Source organism: Oryzias melastigma, linkage group LG22 (genome assembly GCF_002922805.2).
Source record: "Oryzias melastigma strain HK-1 linkage group LG22, ASM292280v2, whole genome shotgun sequence".
In the NCBI taxonomy this organism is placed as follows: Eukaryota; Metazoa; Chordata; class Actinopteri; order Beloniformes; family Adrianichthyidae; genus Oryzias; species Oryzias melastigma.
Genome location: NC_050533.1, coordinates 13,648,897 through 13,664,233, shown reverse-complemented (window position 1 = coordinate 13,664,233; position 15,337 = coordinate 13,648,897). Strand labels below are relative to the sequence as shown.

Here is a 15,337-nt window from a genome sequence, read left to right as displayed (position 1 = left end):
GATACAAATTATTGAATTTGTTAGTAAAAGTTAGGGCTGTAGGGAATATCCAGGAATATTAGTGACGTCCAAGATCGCTGATTAGCGATCTTTATAAAAATTAAGTGTAGTAAAATATTATCTGGGGACAATGTATTTTTGCCCTGAAATGTAGAACAGTTTCAGGGCAAACTGAAACAAAGCCGAAAGAGATGCGGTACCGTCACCATTTTGAAAACCGGAAGCTTCACCGACATGAAGATGTGTTATCTTCGTGTCGGTGAATCTTCCGGTTTTCAAAATATGACTACCGAGAGCTTTTGTCTATTAAAAAACTGAGACTGAAGTTCCGCTCACTGACAGAAGTTCTTAAAAAAATGAATTAGCTTGAAAACCGGAGCTTAATAAACATTATATTAAAAATTAAGAATTGTGGTTTGATTCATGCATCAAATCACCATCAAAACAATGATTCACAGCCCTAGTAAAAGTGTAGGATAAAATAAAAAACTGCAAAAAAATAGATAAAATTACGGAACTTGTTAGTATTAATGTAGGATAAAGTAAAGAAAGTCTGTAGTTCTTTTTTTGTTTGGCCGGCTGTGGCTTCTCCTGGAGGGCCATCTCTCTGATGGCTCTCCATGGATAGGCGGCAGCCTGCACTTAAGGTTCATTTGTTTGAGCTATATTGAAGTGTTTTTTTTTCTGCACTCAGTGTCACTGTGGCTTGTCGTCTTGTCCTGCATCTGGATCATCCTGATACCCCATGACATTATTGAATTTGATAGTATTACTGTAGGATAAAATATAGATTAAAAATAAATTTGATAGTAACAGTGTAGGATTGGGACCGGATTGGGGGGGCAGCAGTCTAAGTAAAAATGCTCAGACTTCCCTCTCCCCGGCCACTTCCTCCAGCTCCTACGGGGGGACCACGAGGCATTCCCAGGCCACCTGAGAAACATAGTTTCAGGTGGCCTGGGAACGCCTCGCAGGCCACTTGAGACTATGTTTCCCAGGGCACCTGAGAAACATAGTCTCTCCAGTGTGTCCTGGGTCTTCCCCGGGGCCTCCGCCCAGTGGGACATGCCTGGAACACCTCTCCAGGGAGGTGTCCAGGAGGCATCCGGACCAGATGCCCAAGCCACCTCAACTGGCTCCTCTGAAATATTAAATAATAATAATAAGAAATAATTGAATTAGGCGGCATTAATGTGATATAAAACATAAAATGTAAAAAAAAAAAAAAAAATCTCAGTGTAGTGTGCTATTACAGATTTTTTTGGGGTATAACTTTGAATTTTTTTCTTTAATGGTGTAATGGTGTACTGTGTTCTTAGTTATATCAGTTTTTCCCCTCCGTGAACCGCCACCTTATCGTGGTAGAGGGGTTTGTGTGCTTGAGTGATCCCAGGACCTAAGCTGTCGGGGGCTTTTGCCCCTGGTAGGGTCTCCCATGACAGACAGGTCCTGGGTGATGAGCCAGACAAAGAGCGGTTCAGAACCCCTTATTTTAGAAGTTTTAGGTAAGATTGTGCTGTTCTACAAAGAATGACATTACTGGGGCTCCACTCTGGAGCCAAGCCTGCGTGACCAAGGCTCCTCCCACGGGCCCTGGTCAGGGCTAACCCAAGTTGTACCGTGCTAGCTCTTCTGTAGTGAGCTCTTCTGTAGCATGCTAGTGAGCTTTTCTGTAGCATGCTTGCTAACTCCACTGTAGCATGCTAGTGAGCTCTTCTGTAGCATGCTAGTGAGCTCATCTATAACGTGCTAGCGAGTTCTGCTGTAGCATGCTAGTGAGCTCTTCTGTAGCATGCTAGTGAGCTCTTCTGTAGCATGCTAGTGAGCTCTTCTGTAGCATGCTTGTGAGCTCCACTGTAGCATGCTAGCAAGCTCTTCTGTAGCATGCTAGTGAGCTCTTCTGTAGCATGCTAGTGAGCTCTTCTGTAGCATGCTAGTGAGCTCTTCTGTAGCATGCTTGTGAACTTCAGTGTAGCATTCTAGCGTACTCCGCTGAATCGAGCTCCCTTGAAGTGAGCTAGTGTGGTCCTCTGTAGCATCCTCGTGAGCTCCTCCGTAGCATCCTAGGGAACTCCTCTGTATTGAAGTAGTGAGTGCCACTGTAGCATGGTAGCGAGCTTCACTGTAGCATTCTAGCGTACTACGCTGAATAAAGCTCCATTGCAGCATGCTAGGGAGCTCCATTGAAGCGAGCTAGCATGCTCCTCTGTAGCATCCTCGCGAGCTCCTCCTTGGCATCCTAGTGAGCTCCTCTGTATTGAGGTAGTGAGTGCCACTGTAGCATGCTAGTGAGCTCTTCTGTAACATGCTTGCAAGCTTCACTGTAGCATTCTAGTGTACTCCACTGAATCAGGCTCCATTGCAGCATGTTAGCGAGCTCCCCTGAAGCGAGCTAGCGTGCACCTCCGTAGCATCCTAGTTAACTCCTCTGTATTGAGGTAGTGAGCACCACTGTAGCATGGTATTGAGCTCTTCTGTAGCATGCTATTGAGCTCTTCTGTAGCATGCTATCGAGCTCTTCTGTAGCATGCTTGTGAGCTTAACTGTGGCAATTTAGCGAGTACTGGTAAAGCAAGCTCCATTGCAGCGTCCTAGTGAGCTCTTCTGTAGTATCCTTGCAAACTCCATTGCAGCATGCTAGTGAGCTCTTCTGTAGCATGCTAGCGAGCTCTTCTGTAGCATGCTAGCGAGTTTCACTGTAGCATTTTAGCAAGCTCTGGTAAAGCAAGCTCCATTGCAGCATCCTAGTGAGCTCCTCTGCATCGAGTTAGTGAGCGCCTCTATAGCATGCCAGTGAACTCTACTGTAGCATGCTAGCGACCTCCTCTGTAGCAAGCTAGCATGCTCCACTGTACTGAGCTAACAAGCTCTGCTGACCACCAGGCGTCTGGATAGCATAGCAATCCTACCCACTGATTGCCCACTTAAACCAGTCTGGGCAAACACAGGTGGGCCCACCACGAAAACTGTGGACAAACCCAATTGGGACCCACATTTTCCCCCACTTTTAAACCATATGGGCCCAACCTGGCTTTGCTGGCTGCGAAGACTTTAGAGACTGGATGGCCCTAGGCTTTTTACGTTTTAATAATACAAAATGAAATTGATCTGAGCAGCTTCTGTGACTTCTCCATAGTGGAGTTTTGTGTCTGTGTCAATCCTGGATTGAATTAACAGTGATTTCAAACTTGACTGCCAAAGTTTAAAAATTCAAAATCCAGATTCAAAAAAAAAAAGTTTGTTAAGGTTTAACCATTTTTACCAAAACAAGGTTTTGAGACAGTAATCCCATGTTTTCATTACATCTTGGCTGAATTGCTGTAGTCGCTCTTACGTCTCCAGCTAGTCCAAAACACTGCTCCTCGTGTTCTGGTTGGAGCGTGTAAAACGGACCACATCACCCCCATCCTGACTAGCCTTCACTGGCTGCCTGTGAATTTTATTCATTCATCCATTCATTTTCCTGACCGCTTTGTCCCTGCCGGGGTCGCGGGGGTGCCGGAGCCTAACCCGGCTGCTGATGGGCGAAGGCGGGGCCTGTGAATTTTAGTGTTCATTTAAATATTGTTTTATTTGTTTTTAAATCTTTAAATAATAGTGCACTACCACATCTTTCTGAGCTTCACTGTTCTTAATCCCCATCCAGTGCCTGAGATCAGCTGATCAAATTCTCCTGCAGGTATTGAGATCCAAGGGGAAGTTCAGAGGCAAACGAACGTTGTCAGTATATCTACTGAAGCTTTGGAAAATGTAACCATTGAGTGCTGTTCAGTGTTGACAATGTCGCCACTCCGGATCTGCAAGGTGGTGGAGAAAATTGGACAATTGTTGGTGGAAGAAGGAAAGAGGAAAGGTATGTTGATAGGCAAATTTCTAGCCACTGACAGCTTTGGTTGGAGGGAAGTGGGGGAAAGTAAAGTGAAGCTTATGTTAGGGAGCTCTTGATTTCAGGAAGACTTTGATGGAAGATTGGCTCATTGGAGCACTAAACTTCTGAACTACACAAATGGATGAGATAGATTTGTGGAGTTTGTTCCATAAACAAATGAAAACGTAGAAAAAAGTTTTGAATGTGTAAAAATGTTTTCACAAAAGAGCACATTAGAATTTTGCTGTGTTTTATCAGGGTCAAAACATGTTTTAAAATAAAACTTTGAGCTTTTTAGTGCAGTGAGAATGTATGCAAAACGTGAAAAAAACTACATTGAATGAAATGACAGTTATGGATTTTAAATCATATAGATAATGTTTTATAATCGGCTGTCTGAACTTGCTTGTAAATCTGGAGAGGATGTGAGGTGTAGATTTGCTTTATCCAAATTTGGTAAGCCTAAAACATGCGTCTTGATCTCTCTGCTGTCGGGCCTGAACATTAGTCCCGAGTGCTTGTTTCAAATGAAGTCTGTGTTTCTCCTGTAGCTGGCAGATTTATGTTGCCTCCCCCAACACACACACACAAACACACACACCTTTGGGGCATAGAGCTGTTTGATCGTGTCAAGGGAAGCCCATCAATAAGACAGTGTGCACTGATTTTAGCTCTGAGGAGGTTTCCTAATGATTATCTTTCCTCTCAAAAGCATGGCACCTTACCCAGAAAAGCATCACAAATCCAGCATAGTCAGTCATGACATTCTGCTGATGTGGCATTTTTTGCACAACAGTAATGATTTGTGTATCTTAATCCAAACAGCATACCTCAAGCGCATATAAAACTAAGTCTGGGATAACAGATCAGGATCTTCAAGAACAACTGTGTCACGGTTGAATCGACCTAAGTCCAGATTGTATACAGGCACAGATGTTCACTTGTGCTCAATAGACTGGGGTAAAGTTTAGGGAAAGGGGTTTTCCTGGAACTGGGATCTCTCTGAACTAAGAAGTAAGAATGCCACCCCAAATGAGTAGCTCTCATAACTTTGTAAAAGAGCAGGTCTGCTCTCAAGAATGCTGCAAATGCTGCAAATGCTGCAAATCAAGGTGTGACATTTACAGCTTTCTTTATTCATTTCTGAACAAGTATGAAAGACTTTTCTAGTGTAAAAGCACCCTAGGAGAGATGGGTCTGGACTGGCACTCGCTATGCATATGAACTATGATTCAATCCCAAAAAGGAATCACTGCAGGTGCAAATTCTTACCTTGTGCTTCCGATCCACTACGGGATTGGAGGGTAAGAAAATGGAGGCGACTGAAAAACCTCTGCAGTTGTAGAGATGAGGCAGTGGGCATTACAAAGAAAGCCTGGCTTGTTGTACTGCAGCCATTATTACTGGTGTACCTCCATTCATGAAGAGCTATGCTGGGCTGCTAATCAGCAGCAGTGGGAGACTTGCCGGTTATGGGGTGGTGAAGCAGTGTGATATCAGACCCAATGATCTGATCCCTGCATGAATGGCCAGAGCAGCCTTATCTTGTCTATGGGGAGAGAAAAAGAGGAGGGGAATCAGAGGAAAGGAAGTGCCAAGAATAGTAAATGCAGCCAGCATGGTAATTATCCTCTGAAAGGATCGACCTAAAGAGCTGTATAGAGCTGCTGGGAGAACAGAGACAAATTTGCACAAACAAGCTGATGGGTGTGCCAGCTAATGATTCTCTGAGGCAGAGGAATTTCTCATGCCAATTTGACAAAGCTTTAAAAAAAACACACACAAGGCTGGAGATATTATTGACATCTGGCCAACTTGAAGCTTTAAAAGCAGGAGAGAAAACAGCACTTTCACTGTGGCTGTTCTGCTGTCATTAACCTCCTCCGCCATCACTCCTCCAAAGGTGAGAAGGAAATTCTGTCTTTTCTTAAACAAAGGCTCCAGAAGACCTTTTCTTTTAAAAAGGTGCTTGATTTTGCATCTGTCTGGTACTGGCTCATTTATATATATTGCAGTCATTATCTGTCCCTGTGGTCTGTTCATAAGAAGACAGTGATGGAGCTGAAAGGCTATCAGGACAGTTCCAACTGTAACGGTTCCTTCTTTTTGTGTCATCTTGATGTATAACACGTGAAAGCACACCGTTGGTATCAGCAAAGAGGATAAGACTAATTACTGGTTGCACTGTCAGAGTGACCAATGTCGGCATTAGTGTAGTCTTCCGCTGCCAATCAAAGGGATTCTGTTCTGGAGAAGCATGCAACAAACCTTTAAAAATAAGATCACGTCAGGCAAATTAATCAGCACAAAAGGTGCAGAAAAGCTTGGTGAAGAAGACGTTAAAGGTTATGTGATATATCAAGCTGCTTCATTACAAAAGAACGTCTTCACGTTTGTAGGCACTGCTGTTTTTTTTTTTTTTCTATCTTCAAATTCCATCCAGCAGAGTTCACATAAGGGGTACTATGTCAGACGGAGAGAGGCAGAGGGAGCTTTGTGTTGAATGTACTTTCATCTGGCGAGTCTCACACCCACTCTTTTTGCGGATGTGGTGTAGTGGGCACATTGCAGCCAACGCAGCAGCCTTTCAAAACAGACGGGTTTGTTAGGGGGGCTTAGAGGCCTTTCTGTTAAATTGGTAGCCCAGGGAATACACTATACTCTCACCCCTGCGCTCACCCACTCACATGCTTTCAGCCCCCTGTTTACCCTTGACCGTTGACTGACTGTGTTCCCTCTCCTTGGCCGACACACATCTGCTTTTCGGAGATGTTATCTGTTCAATGTTTTGGATTGTAGCTTCCTTCAAACCCAAAAAAGTTCTTTATCTTGAGTCTGGTCATCTCTCTCATTCACATAATCTGTCTTTCTGTTTTGACGTATATCCTCTGACATTTCTCTACTTTTGCACATTTGGGGGTGCAAAATAATTAAAGTCTGGTTGGTCTGGCTAATTACATGCTTGAACAGTGATGAACAATACGAACGTGCAGGACTGTACACTACAGAGCCAGACATTCGCTGGGGCTCATGCATGCATGCACTGTAGGCATACTAACTAAATCTGTTTGAAGTGAGGGACCCTAAAAGAAGAGAGGGCTCCTGTTGGCATTAAGTATTCATGTGACGTGTTTTGGGGTGCATACGCGGGTGTGTTTGTGCAGGAGGTTCTGTCAGACTGTGTGTGTATGTTATAGAGAGAAAAGAAAGTACTGGCAAATTGTGCCGCAAGCAGCCAGCAATCGAGCGCTGACACCTCGTCTGGCAGTCGGAGCAAAAAAGGGGCTGGGCTGAGGAAAGAAGAGGGAGACGAGGGAGGAGGGAGTGTTGGTGTGTGTGGCTGAGGGAAGGAGAGAAAGAGACAGACGCGGCAGGACAGCTGCCAGAATTTTTCAGATACGAGAAGGACCAAGTGGCGGAACAGGAGCAGGAATTCTCGCCGTTCCCAGTCACCTGAGGAAATCTTCTGGCTTAACCGGGAGCATTGAAGCCTTCTTGTTCATTTTTTTTCCTTCTTAGCGACTCTGGGAGTCGAGAGAGAACCATCAGGGTCTTCAGCCACTTGCAACACACTGAGCAGAGTGGATTACCTGCATGACGGAAAACCAGGAAGCTTGAACAAAAACCTGGATGCCAGCAGAGGAGATCAGAGTTGGAAACTTTTTCTGGTGACGAAACGTGGAAGCAGCCTAAGCTTCTTCCTCCTCACTACTCCGTTCTTTGCTTCCTATCAAACTCTCTGGATTACTTGTATCCATCGTCCTTCAGAGTACTCCTCTTCCTCTTCCAACCCACCTGACGCATTCAGGTGCTGTGGCATCCACGCTCTTTCCTCCACCCCTTCCCCCCCTACTTCTTACAAACCTCTGTGAAATCAAGTGGAACCTCAATGATTGCCATCGGAGCAAAAAGGACCCTCGTGCCCGGACTGGCGAGCATCCCCCTCCTCGCTCTGCTCTCTGCTTCTGTGGCGGCGTGTCAGATGTTCCAATAATGGAGAGCAGCGACAGCAAAGACATGGGCTGCAAAAGTGAACTCAGATGGTTGTCTGATTTTTGACTATGAAATAAACTAGATGATGGATTGGAAAGAGCTGTAAGTACACTCCTGGTGCACGTTACTTCAAAAAGCTGGTATAATCAGGGAATTTTGATGAGATGTGACTATTTTACTTTGCCAGGCGTGCAGATTTTGTTTTGATTGATTGATGTGATGGGAGAAAGCTTTGTTAGGATGGAGATTGAGTGTGAACAGGTGGACAAGCTGTTGTCAACTGAGGAAAAGCACTGATCAGATGTGAAGCTAGAGAGGGAAGCTGAATAACTTACCTTCATTATCACCAATGACACATATATACACCAAGTTTCAACATGCAGCATCGATCAGAAGTCAAGGTGAGGGTCTGAGATTTTGGGTGTGAGTGCTGCTCACTGATCGAGACAAATCAGTTTAGCTGCTTTCTTTTCTGTGTTGCATCTCTGGGTGATTTGTGACTCTTGATTTATGTCTCAGCTGGAAGAGAAAAGACAGAATGAGGTGAGGCAGAGTGAGTGAGAGACAGGGCAGATTTGTCTTGAATGAATGTACTGCGGATACTCTTGAACACGCACGCTCAAGCCACACTCGCCTCACATCTTGCCGCACACAAGCACGTGGACTGCACGTGGTGCGCCTTTGCGTTTTTTTTTTTCCTCTCCCTTTCACATCCATCTATTTCATCTAATTTTTTCTTCCAGTCACACGATCCGTCTCGCATGCTATCACACACAGGCAGCTCCCTGGGGAGATCCTTCTCCTGTAGCCTTCTAGGATGCAATAATTATTCCATCAGCCAGCAGTGTGTTCCATGATTGTGCTCTTGGGCTGTCTCTGTGGGGGGTGTACAGTGAAGAGGGGAGACAAGGGTTTGGTTGTCACTCCAGGGAAAGGGGAACATGTTTTTTTTTTTTTATGGGCTGGAGCCCACCCAGGCCCGACTAGAGGAGAGTAGGAATAATGAGGCAGAAATGCTCTTTGAGGAAACGACCTGGACACACTTGGATCTGTTTCATTTTTTTTTTTTCTTGAATGTTCTTTTATCTTTGATAAAATTCCTTGCGCTGCAGATTTCTCATTCCGTTACTCGAGACGTGTTTTTTTCATCTCCCACGTGTTCCTCCACGTCCACAACCACTCCTTTGTCTTCCCCTAACTTCTCTGGAATTCGAGTGAAAACAGTTTGGTGTTTTACTGTTCTCACTGACCCCGCGTTGCTGTCTGATCCGTGTTAGTTGATCCGAGGACATGCCACAACTGGAACCACTAAGTCTGTCGAGTTTCAGAAATTATCCATTTTCTTACTGAGTTTTTCAAATGTTTTTGAAGCTGAACTCAAAATAGAAAAACTCAAAATTGACTCGGTTTTCTGTGCTATTTGAAACAATTTCTGAAAAAAACTTTTCAGTGAAGTCTACTTTCAATTGTGGTGTTACAAAACTCCCTTTTTTGCTACACATGCTCACACCGTGACTTAAATAAGTCATCCTCTGTTGTAACAGCTTAGCTTTCTTACTTCAGACATGTGTAGTCCCAGATGGTAGCATCAGCGGTTCTCAGCTGTCATAACTGTGACAGTTTTGTCTTTTGTTGGACTTTGATCAAAATAAATGGAAATGGTAACAGTTTTTTATGTATCTGGTCCCTGAATGTTTGTGATATGTCTGATTGAAGTAGATCAAGGAAGGAAAACTGGTAAATTTGATGTTTACATTGACGAACAATAAGAAACCGATTTTCTTTAGAAGATTGCTCTATAGTGTGGCTTCAACTTTTTGTTGAATCTCTTCCAGGGCAGCCCAGAAGCTGAACCTCTCCTCCAAACGGAAGAAACACCAGCCTTTGCCCCTCCACCCCCAGGAGCCTTCCATCTACCCGACCAACTTCAGCGGCATCCTTCAGGTCTCGCCACCCCCTGCCCCGCCATGTCTGCTCCGAGCTGTGTCCAAGGTGAAAGAGAACCCTGGAATGGGGAAGGTAAGTGCCGGCACTCTCCAAAACACACGTACAGATGCTGCTGAATTCAGTGGGTACTCATGCAAACTGGAACTCCGTTCCTCCATTAACCTAATTCCCACAGGTACAAATAGTTTGTGGAGCTGAAATACACACACACACTGATCTGTTCAATGCAGATTCAGCCAGATGAGCCTGTTGTAAAAGGAGATGCTTCAAACACTGAATCTGTATTTTACAGATATGTACTCATGTTAACAGAAGGTCTTCTAAATACACAAAAGATGTAGTGCTGAAAGCCAAGACGGCCGTTTGAAGACAACTGTTTAACAAAGCTGTGCAAACACCTCGCTCTTCCCTTTTTAGTTTGTTTGTTTGCATGTTTGAGGAGATGAAAAGGCAGCTCAACGGAGCATGAAGTCTAACTAGATGGAAGTTCTCACTTGTGTTGTAAACCCCTGAATGACACAGGTTCATATATATCAGCTGAGATTGGTGTGCCTTCCTGTAAAGCCTATACACAACAGAAATATCTACAAGATTCTGTGGTTTCCCATTTTCCTGCATCTGTTTTTATATCAATTCAACCCCAGACCTAAATAATAGTTTTGTTTCCATCGGCCTTATTTAGGTCACTTCCAACTCTCCACTTTTGACCTGGAGACACGTCTGTCAGGTATAGAAAGCTGAGTAGATGGCGCAATGGAGATGGAGCCTCGCTAATGGACTCTGGAAACAGAGGCCATTAGTGCAACGTGTGAAAACACTGTGGCCTTCAATATCTGATGGCTGCCAAGATAAAAAAGAGAGCTGAGATGTTGCTGCTTCAGCAGATGCATGTGGAGGTTCCTTTCACATGGTATGACAGTTTAATAGAAACACGTGCATTGTAGTGCTAAAATTGTACAATTTTAGCAGGTATTTTTATAGAGTAGATTTTTTAAAAATTATTATTTTAATTCTTATTTCATGTTTGCCAATAGAAAATATGATAATTAAATTGAGACTTTTACAAAATTTGGACAATTTTTCTAGAAAAGTCCATCTTAAGAATGGCTTACGCAGTAAATCAACAACTAAATAAACTTCTTCCATTGTTAACTGCAAAACACAGAGTATTTCAAACAAAAATCAAGTGCAGCTACTGCCTGAAGAACAGATGAAGTCAGATTTTGGTAGTGCAATCTTTGACCATCCAATCAGAGGCGATTATGTTATCTTCCGTCCTCACGAAGCTACAGAGCTTCTAACTCAAATTCTGATTGGTTGAATCAACACAAATATTCCATTTATGGGTATTGTTTAATCAGCAATAGTCATAAATCTTATGGAAAGCTGTTGCAAAGACTGGAAGTAAGGACGGAAGAATTGACTGTATGAGCGTAAGACAGACTTTCATGAACCTAGCAACAAGTGAAGGCTAAAATCTGATTGGTTAGAAACTTTAATGTGATAAAAACAGTGAGGGCTGTGAGAGAATCTTACAGAACAGTTGGAATGATCTAACATATATTTTGGACAAATGTATATATAAATAAAAATAAATTTCTCTGTGATTTTGACACGTCTTTTCAGAGAAATTTAGGCCTTCACTGAAAGTTTTGCAGCCCTTACTGCTCTATAGTTCCTTTTCAGTTTTGCAGTACTTTTTCAAGAAGCCTTAGAATGGCTTCCCATCTTGTGCACTATAGAGTATAGAAAGCCTTCTCTGGTTGTAATGTCAGGGCGTAACAGTAAACACTCTAGGAGATGACAGGGTCTTAAAAAGCCTTCTAAACTTATCCCTGGAGCTGCTCTGTCCCTCGTCAGTCACAGATATATTTTCATAGCGCTATTGTAACAGGTTTATATCTGACCATCAGATTGTGAAGCAATATCGAGTTGTCATTTTTAAAAGGAGCTGATCGTAAACTGGAGCTCCATATAGCGCGACATGCTCAAACACACCCCCACAAAGCACACACAGAAGGCTGTGTGCAGCACAGCAAGGGCAGAAGCTGTGTGGCTTTTGTTAGATGCAGCGCTGCACACTGCCTGGAAGTCGACTTTATTCCTTGAGGCACAGCAATAATACAAGAAATGCATCGTTTTGTCAGTGCAGAGTTGAAACGACACATTTATCTAAAAGCTGTCACCTTTTTTCAGTCCATGCAGGTGTGACGAGTCATACTTTGACCTGAGGAATGTATCGTAGCTGTAAGCTTTCTTTGTGAATATCAAAGCAGGTTTTAGGATTCTTTACGTGAAGCAAGGAACCAGAAGCAAAGGTAGAATAAAGAAGGGGCCATATACTTCTGTTCTGCCTGCTGCTGAGCTGCCCTCAGTCCAAAAAAATAACAACCTAGAGAGGGATAATCCCCCCCAGCAGGGTGCTTCACACAATTTTCAGCATTTTTAGCAATGACTTTCAATACTCACCTTGCTTCCTTTTTTACTAACACCATTAAGCAATGTGTTGACCCATCGAGTTCGCCGCTGAATGTGAGACTGTTTCCATGGAAACCTCAGATGTACATCAGCTCTGAAAGAGTGGACGTGATGTTAATGCGTAATGTTGAGGGAGTCTCGGTTTGCAACTTCTATTCAGAATGCGAACCTTCGACTCCTTTCATAATTTAAGTTAATCTTCTTATTTCTACCCTCCTATTTTATAATTGGTTATTTTGTGACTTCACACTTCCTTTTTCTCTTTCTTTATGTTAAACTTAACAGGTGAAAGTGATGATGCGAATCTGTCCATCTCTGGAGGATGCCGACTCTTCCGAGTCGCAGTCCTTCCTGAAGGTTGACAGCAGGAAGAAGCAGCTGACCCTCTACGACCCAGCGTCCAGCCCACACTCCAGTTCGGGGCACAGGAGATCCGCCACCGTGGCCGTTCCAAAGATATTCGCCTTTGATGCCATTTTTACCCAGGATGCCTCACAAGTAAGGGACATTAGGTGTTGATCAGGCATTTGTCTGCCTAAGAACTTAAGAACTTTCTTAACCATAAAGGGTGTGGTAAGGGGCTTAGGCAAAAGATCAAGGGGCTAACAGCTGGGCATTTTAAGCCATCAGAAGTATGATCTGAATTCCCTTCCACTTATATCTAACCTCTCTTCTTAAACACCGCTTTACCAAACCATTAAAACTCCCACTTAGATAAGTCTGGTGTTATTTATGAATAAAAAACAAGAAAAAATAGTCGTTTTTTTTTAACCCTCTACTACTTAAACTCTAGTGTTTATGTTCTTTGATTTACTATAACTTTTTAACTGTTAGTTAACACAATCAATGTAATTCCAGTAGATTTTGAAGGAGAAAAGCGACTTTTCTCCTTCAAAATCTACTGGAATTACATTGATCGTGTTAAGTTGAAAAGTTACATTATGTTAAAGATTTTGTGTTAGAGCGCAAAATGACTTTGCTCTAATTTTGGATGGACAAATGTGATTCCAGAACATAACAAGCCGGTGTTTTTGTCGCAGGCGGAGGTGTGCTCGGGAACGGTAGCGGAGGTCATCCAGTCGGTGGTGAACGGAGCAGACGGCTGCATCTTCAGCTTCGGTCAAGTCAGGCTCGGTAAGCTCCTCCAGAGGCACCAGATTAGACAAGTGCCTTTGTTAGCCAAAGAAAAAACTCTTATTGGTCTTTGTTAGCTACACTAGATGTCCACAATTGGTTCAGTGATGCACTGGGGTGAGTCAAGGAATCGGAGATTAAAGGGAAAGGAATCTGAAGCGAGTCTGAGGTTGGGGGGTGACGGATTAAGTGTAGCATCAAGGCTTTAGGGGTTACCCTGTAATTAAAATACTAGACTGTTCTAAAAGATTTCTTTCTTGATGCAGCTGTTTGCTATCATTCTTTTCTTTTTTGCATTTGATTCACATGTACAACCGTCCTCCATGTCCGCCTTTATCTTTTCCCTTTTTCCCAGTGCCTGTTGTTCCTTTTCTTTTCAAAATCACTGCCCGTGGTAGAATAAGACATCTCATCTGGAACATAAAGTGAATATGTATGCTTCAAGGCCGTATTTTCTTTTTTGTGATACCTCTTTCCCTATCATACGTCCCCAGGCAAGACATACACCATGATTGGCAAAGACAGCTCCACTCAGAGTCTAGGCATTGTGCCCTGCGCCATTTCCTGGCTCTTCAAGCTCATCAACGAGAGAAAGGAGAAGACTGGCACGCGGTTCTCAGTCCGCGTGTCTGCTGTGGAAATCTTTGGGAAAGACGAAGAGCTGAAGGACCTGCTGTCAGAAGTGTCAACAGGCAGCCTGCAGGAGGGCCAGTCACCGGGAATCCATCTGAAGGAGGATCCCATCTGCGGCACTCAGGTGAGAGGCGCTCGGTCTCCCCTGTTTTCCTTTGTTGGCTCAGTCTTTCATTCCCTCTCTGTGGGTTATACGGTATTAGTCTTGGTATTGATCTTTTTCTGTCTGTGATCTAACCCCTCTTTCTTTTTCAAAGATGTTTAAACTTTCTGGCGAGTACATGTGTGAGACTTTTTGTCTCCTAGGACTTCCCAGCCCTTCTCAGTAGATCCTCGCTCCTGAAATCTTTGATTTATATTTCAACCAAACCCACCTGTGTTATTGATAGCTTTCTTTTTATTTTCTTTCTCTGACTCTCCTGTCAGAATCTATTACCCAAGACTTAAAGCAAGCTCGCCACAAACATCTGTAGGAATATCATTGGGGGTTGGTGAAGGACTGCAGGTTTGAAGTCATTCACAGGTGTTGCTGACAGATGTTTTTTTTTTGGGGGGGGGTGGGGGTGTTGGTTTTGGACTTCAAAGCAACTGCACCTCAGGAAGGGCTCCTCTTCCTCTTGGCATCCACACATGGACTCCTTCATGTTGCCTGCTTCTTTTCTGAATCCCTTCCTCTCAGGAAGGTGGCCCTACCTCCTGCTCCACCATTACCTCTCCCAGCCCCTCTCCCTCAGCATGCACATCCTCTGTTTTTAATTGCCTCAGAGAGTCATTGATATGTGCAGGAAATGTATGCAGGGGGTCCAATTAACAGGTTCCTCTGTTTTTTTCTCGTTTTTTTTTTCTTTTACCAGTCTTGTGCTAACCCTCTGTCTATTCCTCTGTCCTCGCAGCTCCAAAATCAGAGCGAGCTGCGCGCTCCGACCGCCGACAAAGCTGCCTTTTACCTCGATGCAGCCATTGCCGCACGCAGCACCAGCAGACCAAATGTTGAGGAGGACGAGCGGCGCAACTCTCACATGCTGTTCACCCTGCATGTTTATCAGTATCGCATGGAGAAGAGTGGCAAAGGCGGAAGTTAGTATTACAACCCTTACTTAAAGAAAAAAAGAATCACGGTTCATCTAGACCTGAAACTCGATTTAGATTGCTTGAAAAAGTTTGCTAGTGTTGGTCGGTTGTTTAATTGCTACATTTCATACATCTGATACTATTAGATAAACATCACTTACATCCTAAATTGCATTGATATATCAGTGTGGAAAATCTTCCTCCCCAGTCTTG

At 43.7% G+C, this 15,337-nt stretch overlaps 1 protein-coding gene across 6 annotated transcripts in view; it reads left to right on the top strand.

Annotated features, from left to right (window-relative positions):
• kif26ab (kinesin family member 26Ab) overlaps positions 1-15,337 on the top strand; it is a 73,467-nt gene that overhangs the window by 49,262 nt on the left and 8,868 nt on the right. For 5 of the 6 annotated variants that reach the window (XM_024296673.2, XM_024296590.2, XM_024296758.2 and 2 more), the window contains 5 exons: positions 9,697-9,880; positions 12,572-12,784; positions 13,327-13,420; positions 13,915-14,177; positions 14,947-15,130. In XM_024296673.2, coding sequence (XP_024152441.1) covers positions 9,697-9,880; positions 12,572-12,784; positions 13,327-13,420; positions 13,915-14,177; positions 14,947-15,130 — 938 coding nt within the window. Of the gene's footprint in view, positions 1-7,203; positions 7,964-9,696; positions 9,881-12,571; positions 12,785-13,326; positions 13,421-13,914; positions 14,178-14,946; positions 15,131-15,337 lie in introns of those variants that run through there. The other variant, XM_024296932.2, reaches the window with a different exon arrangement.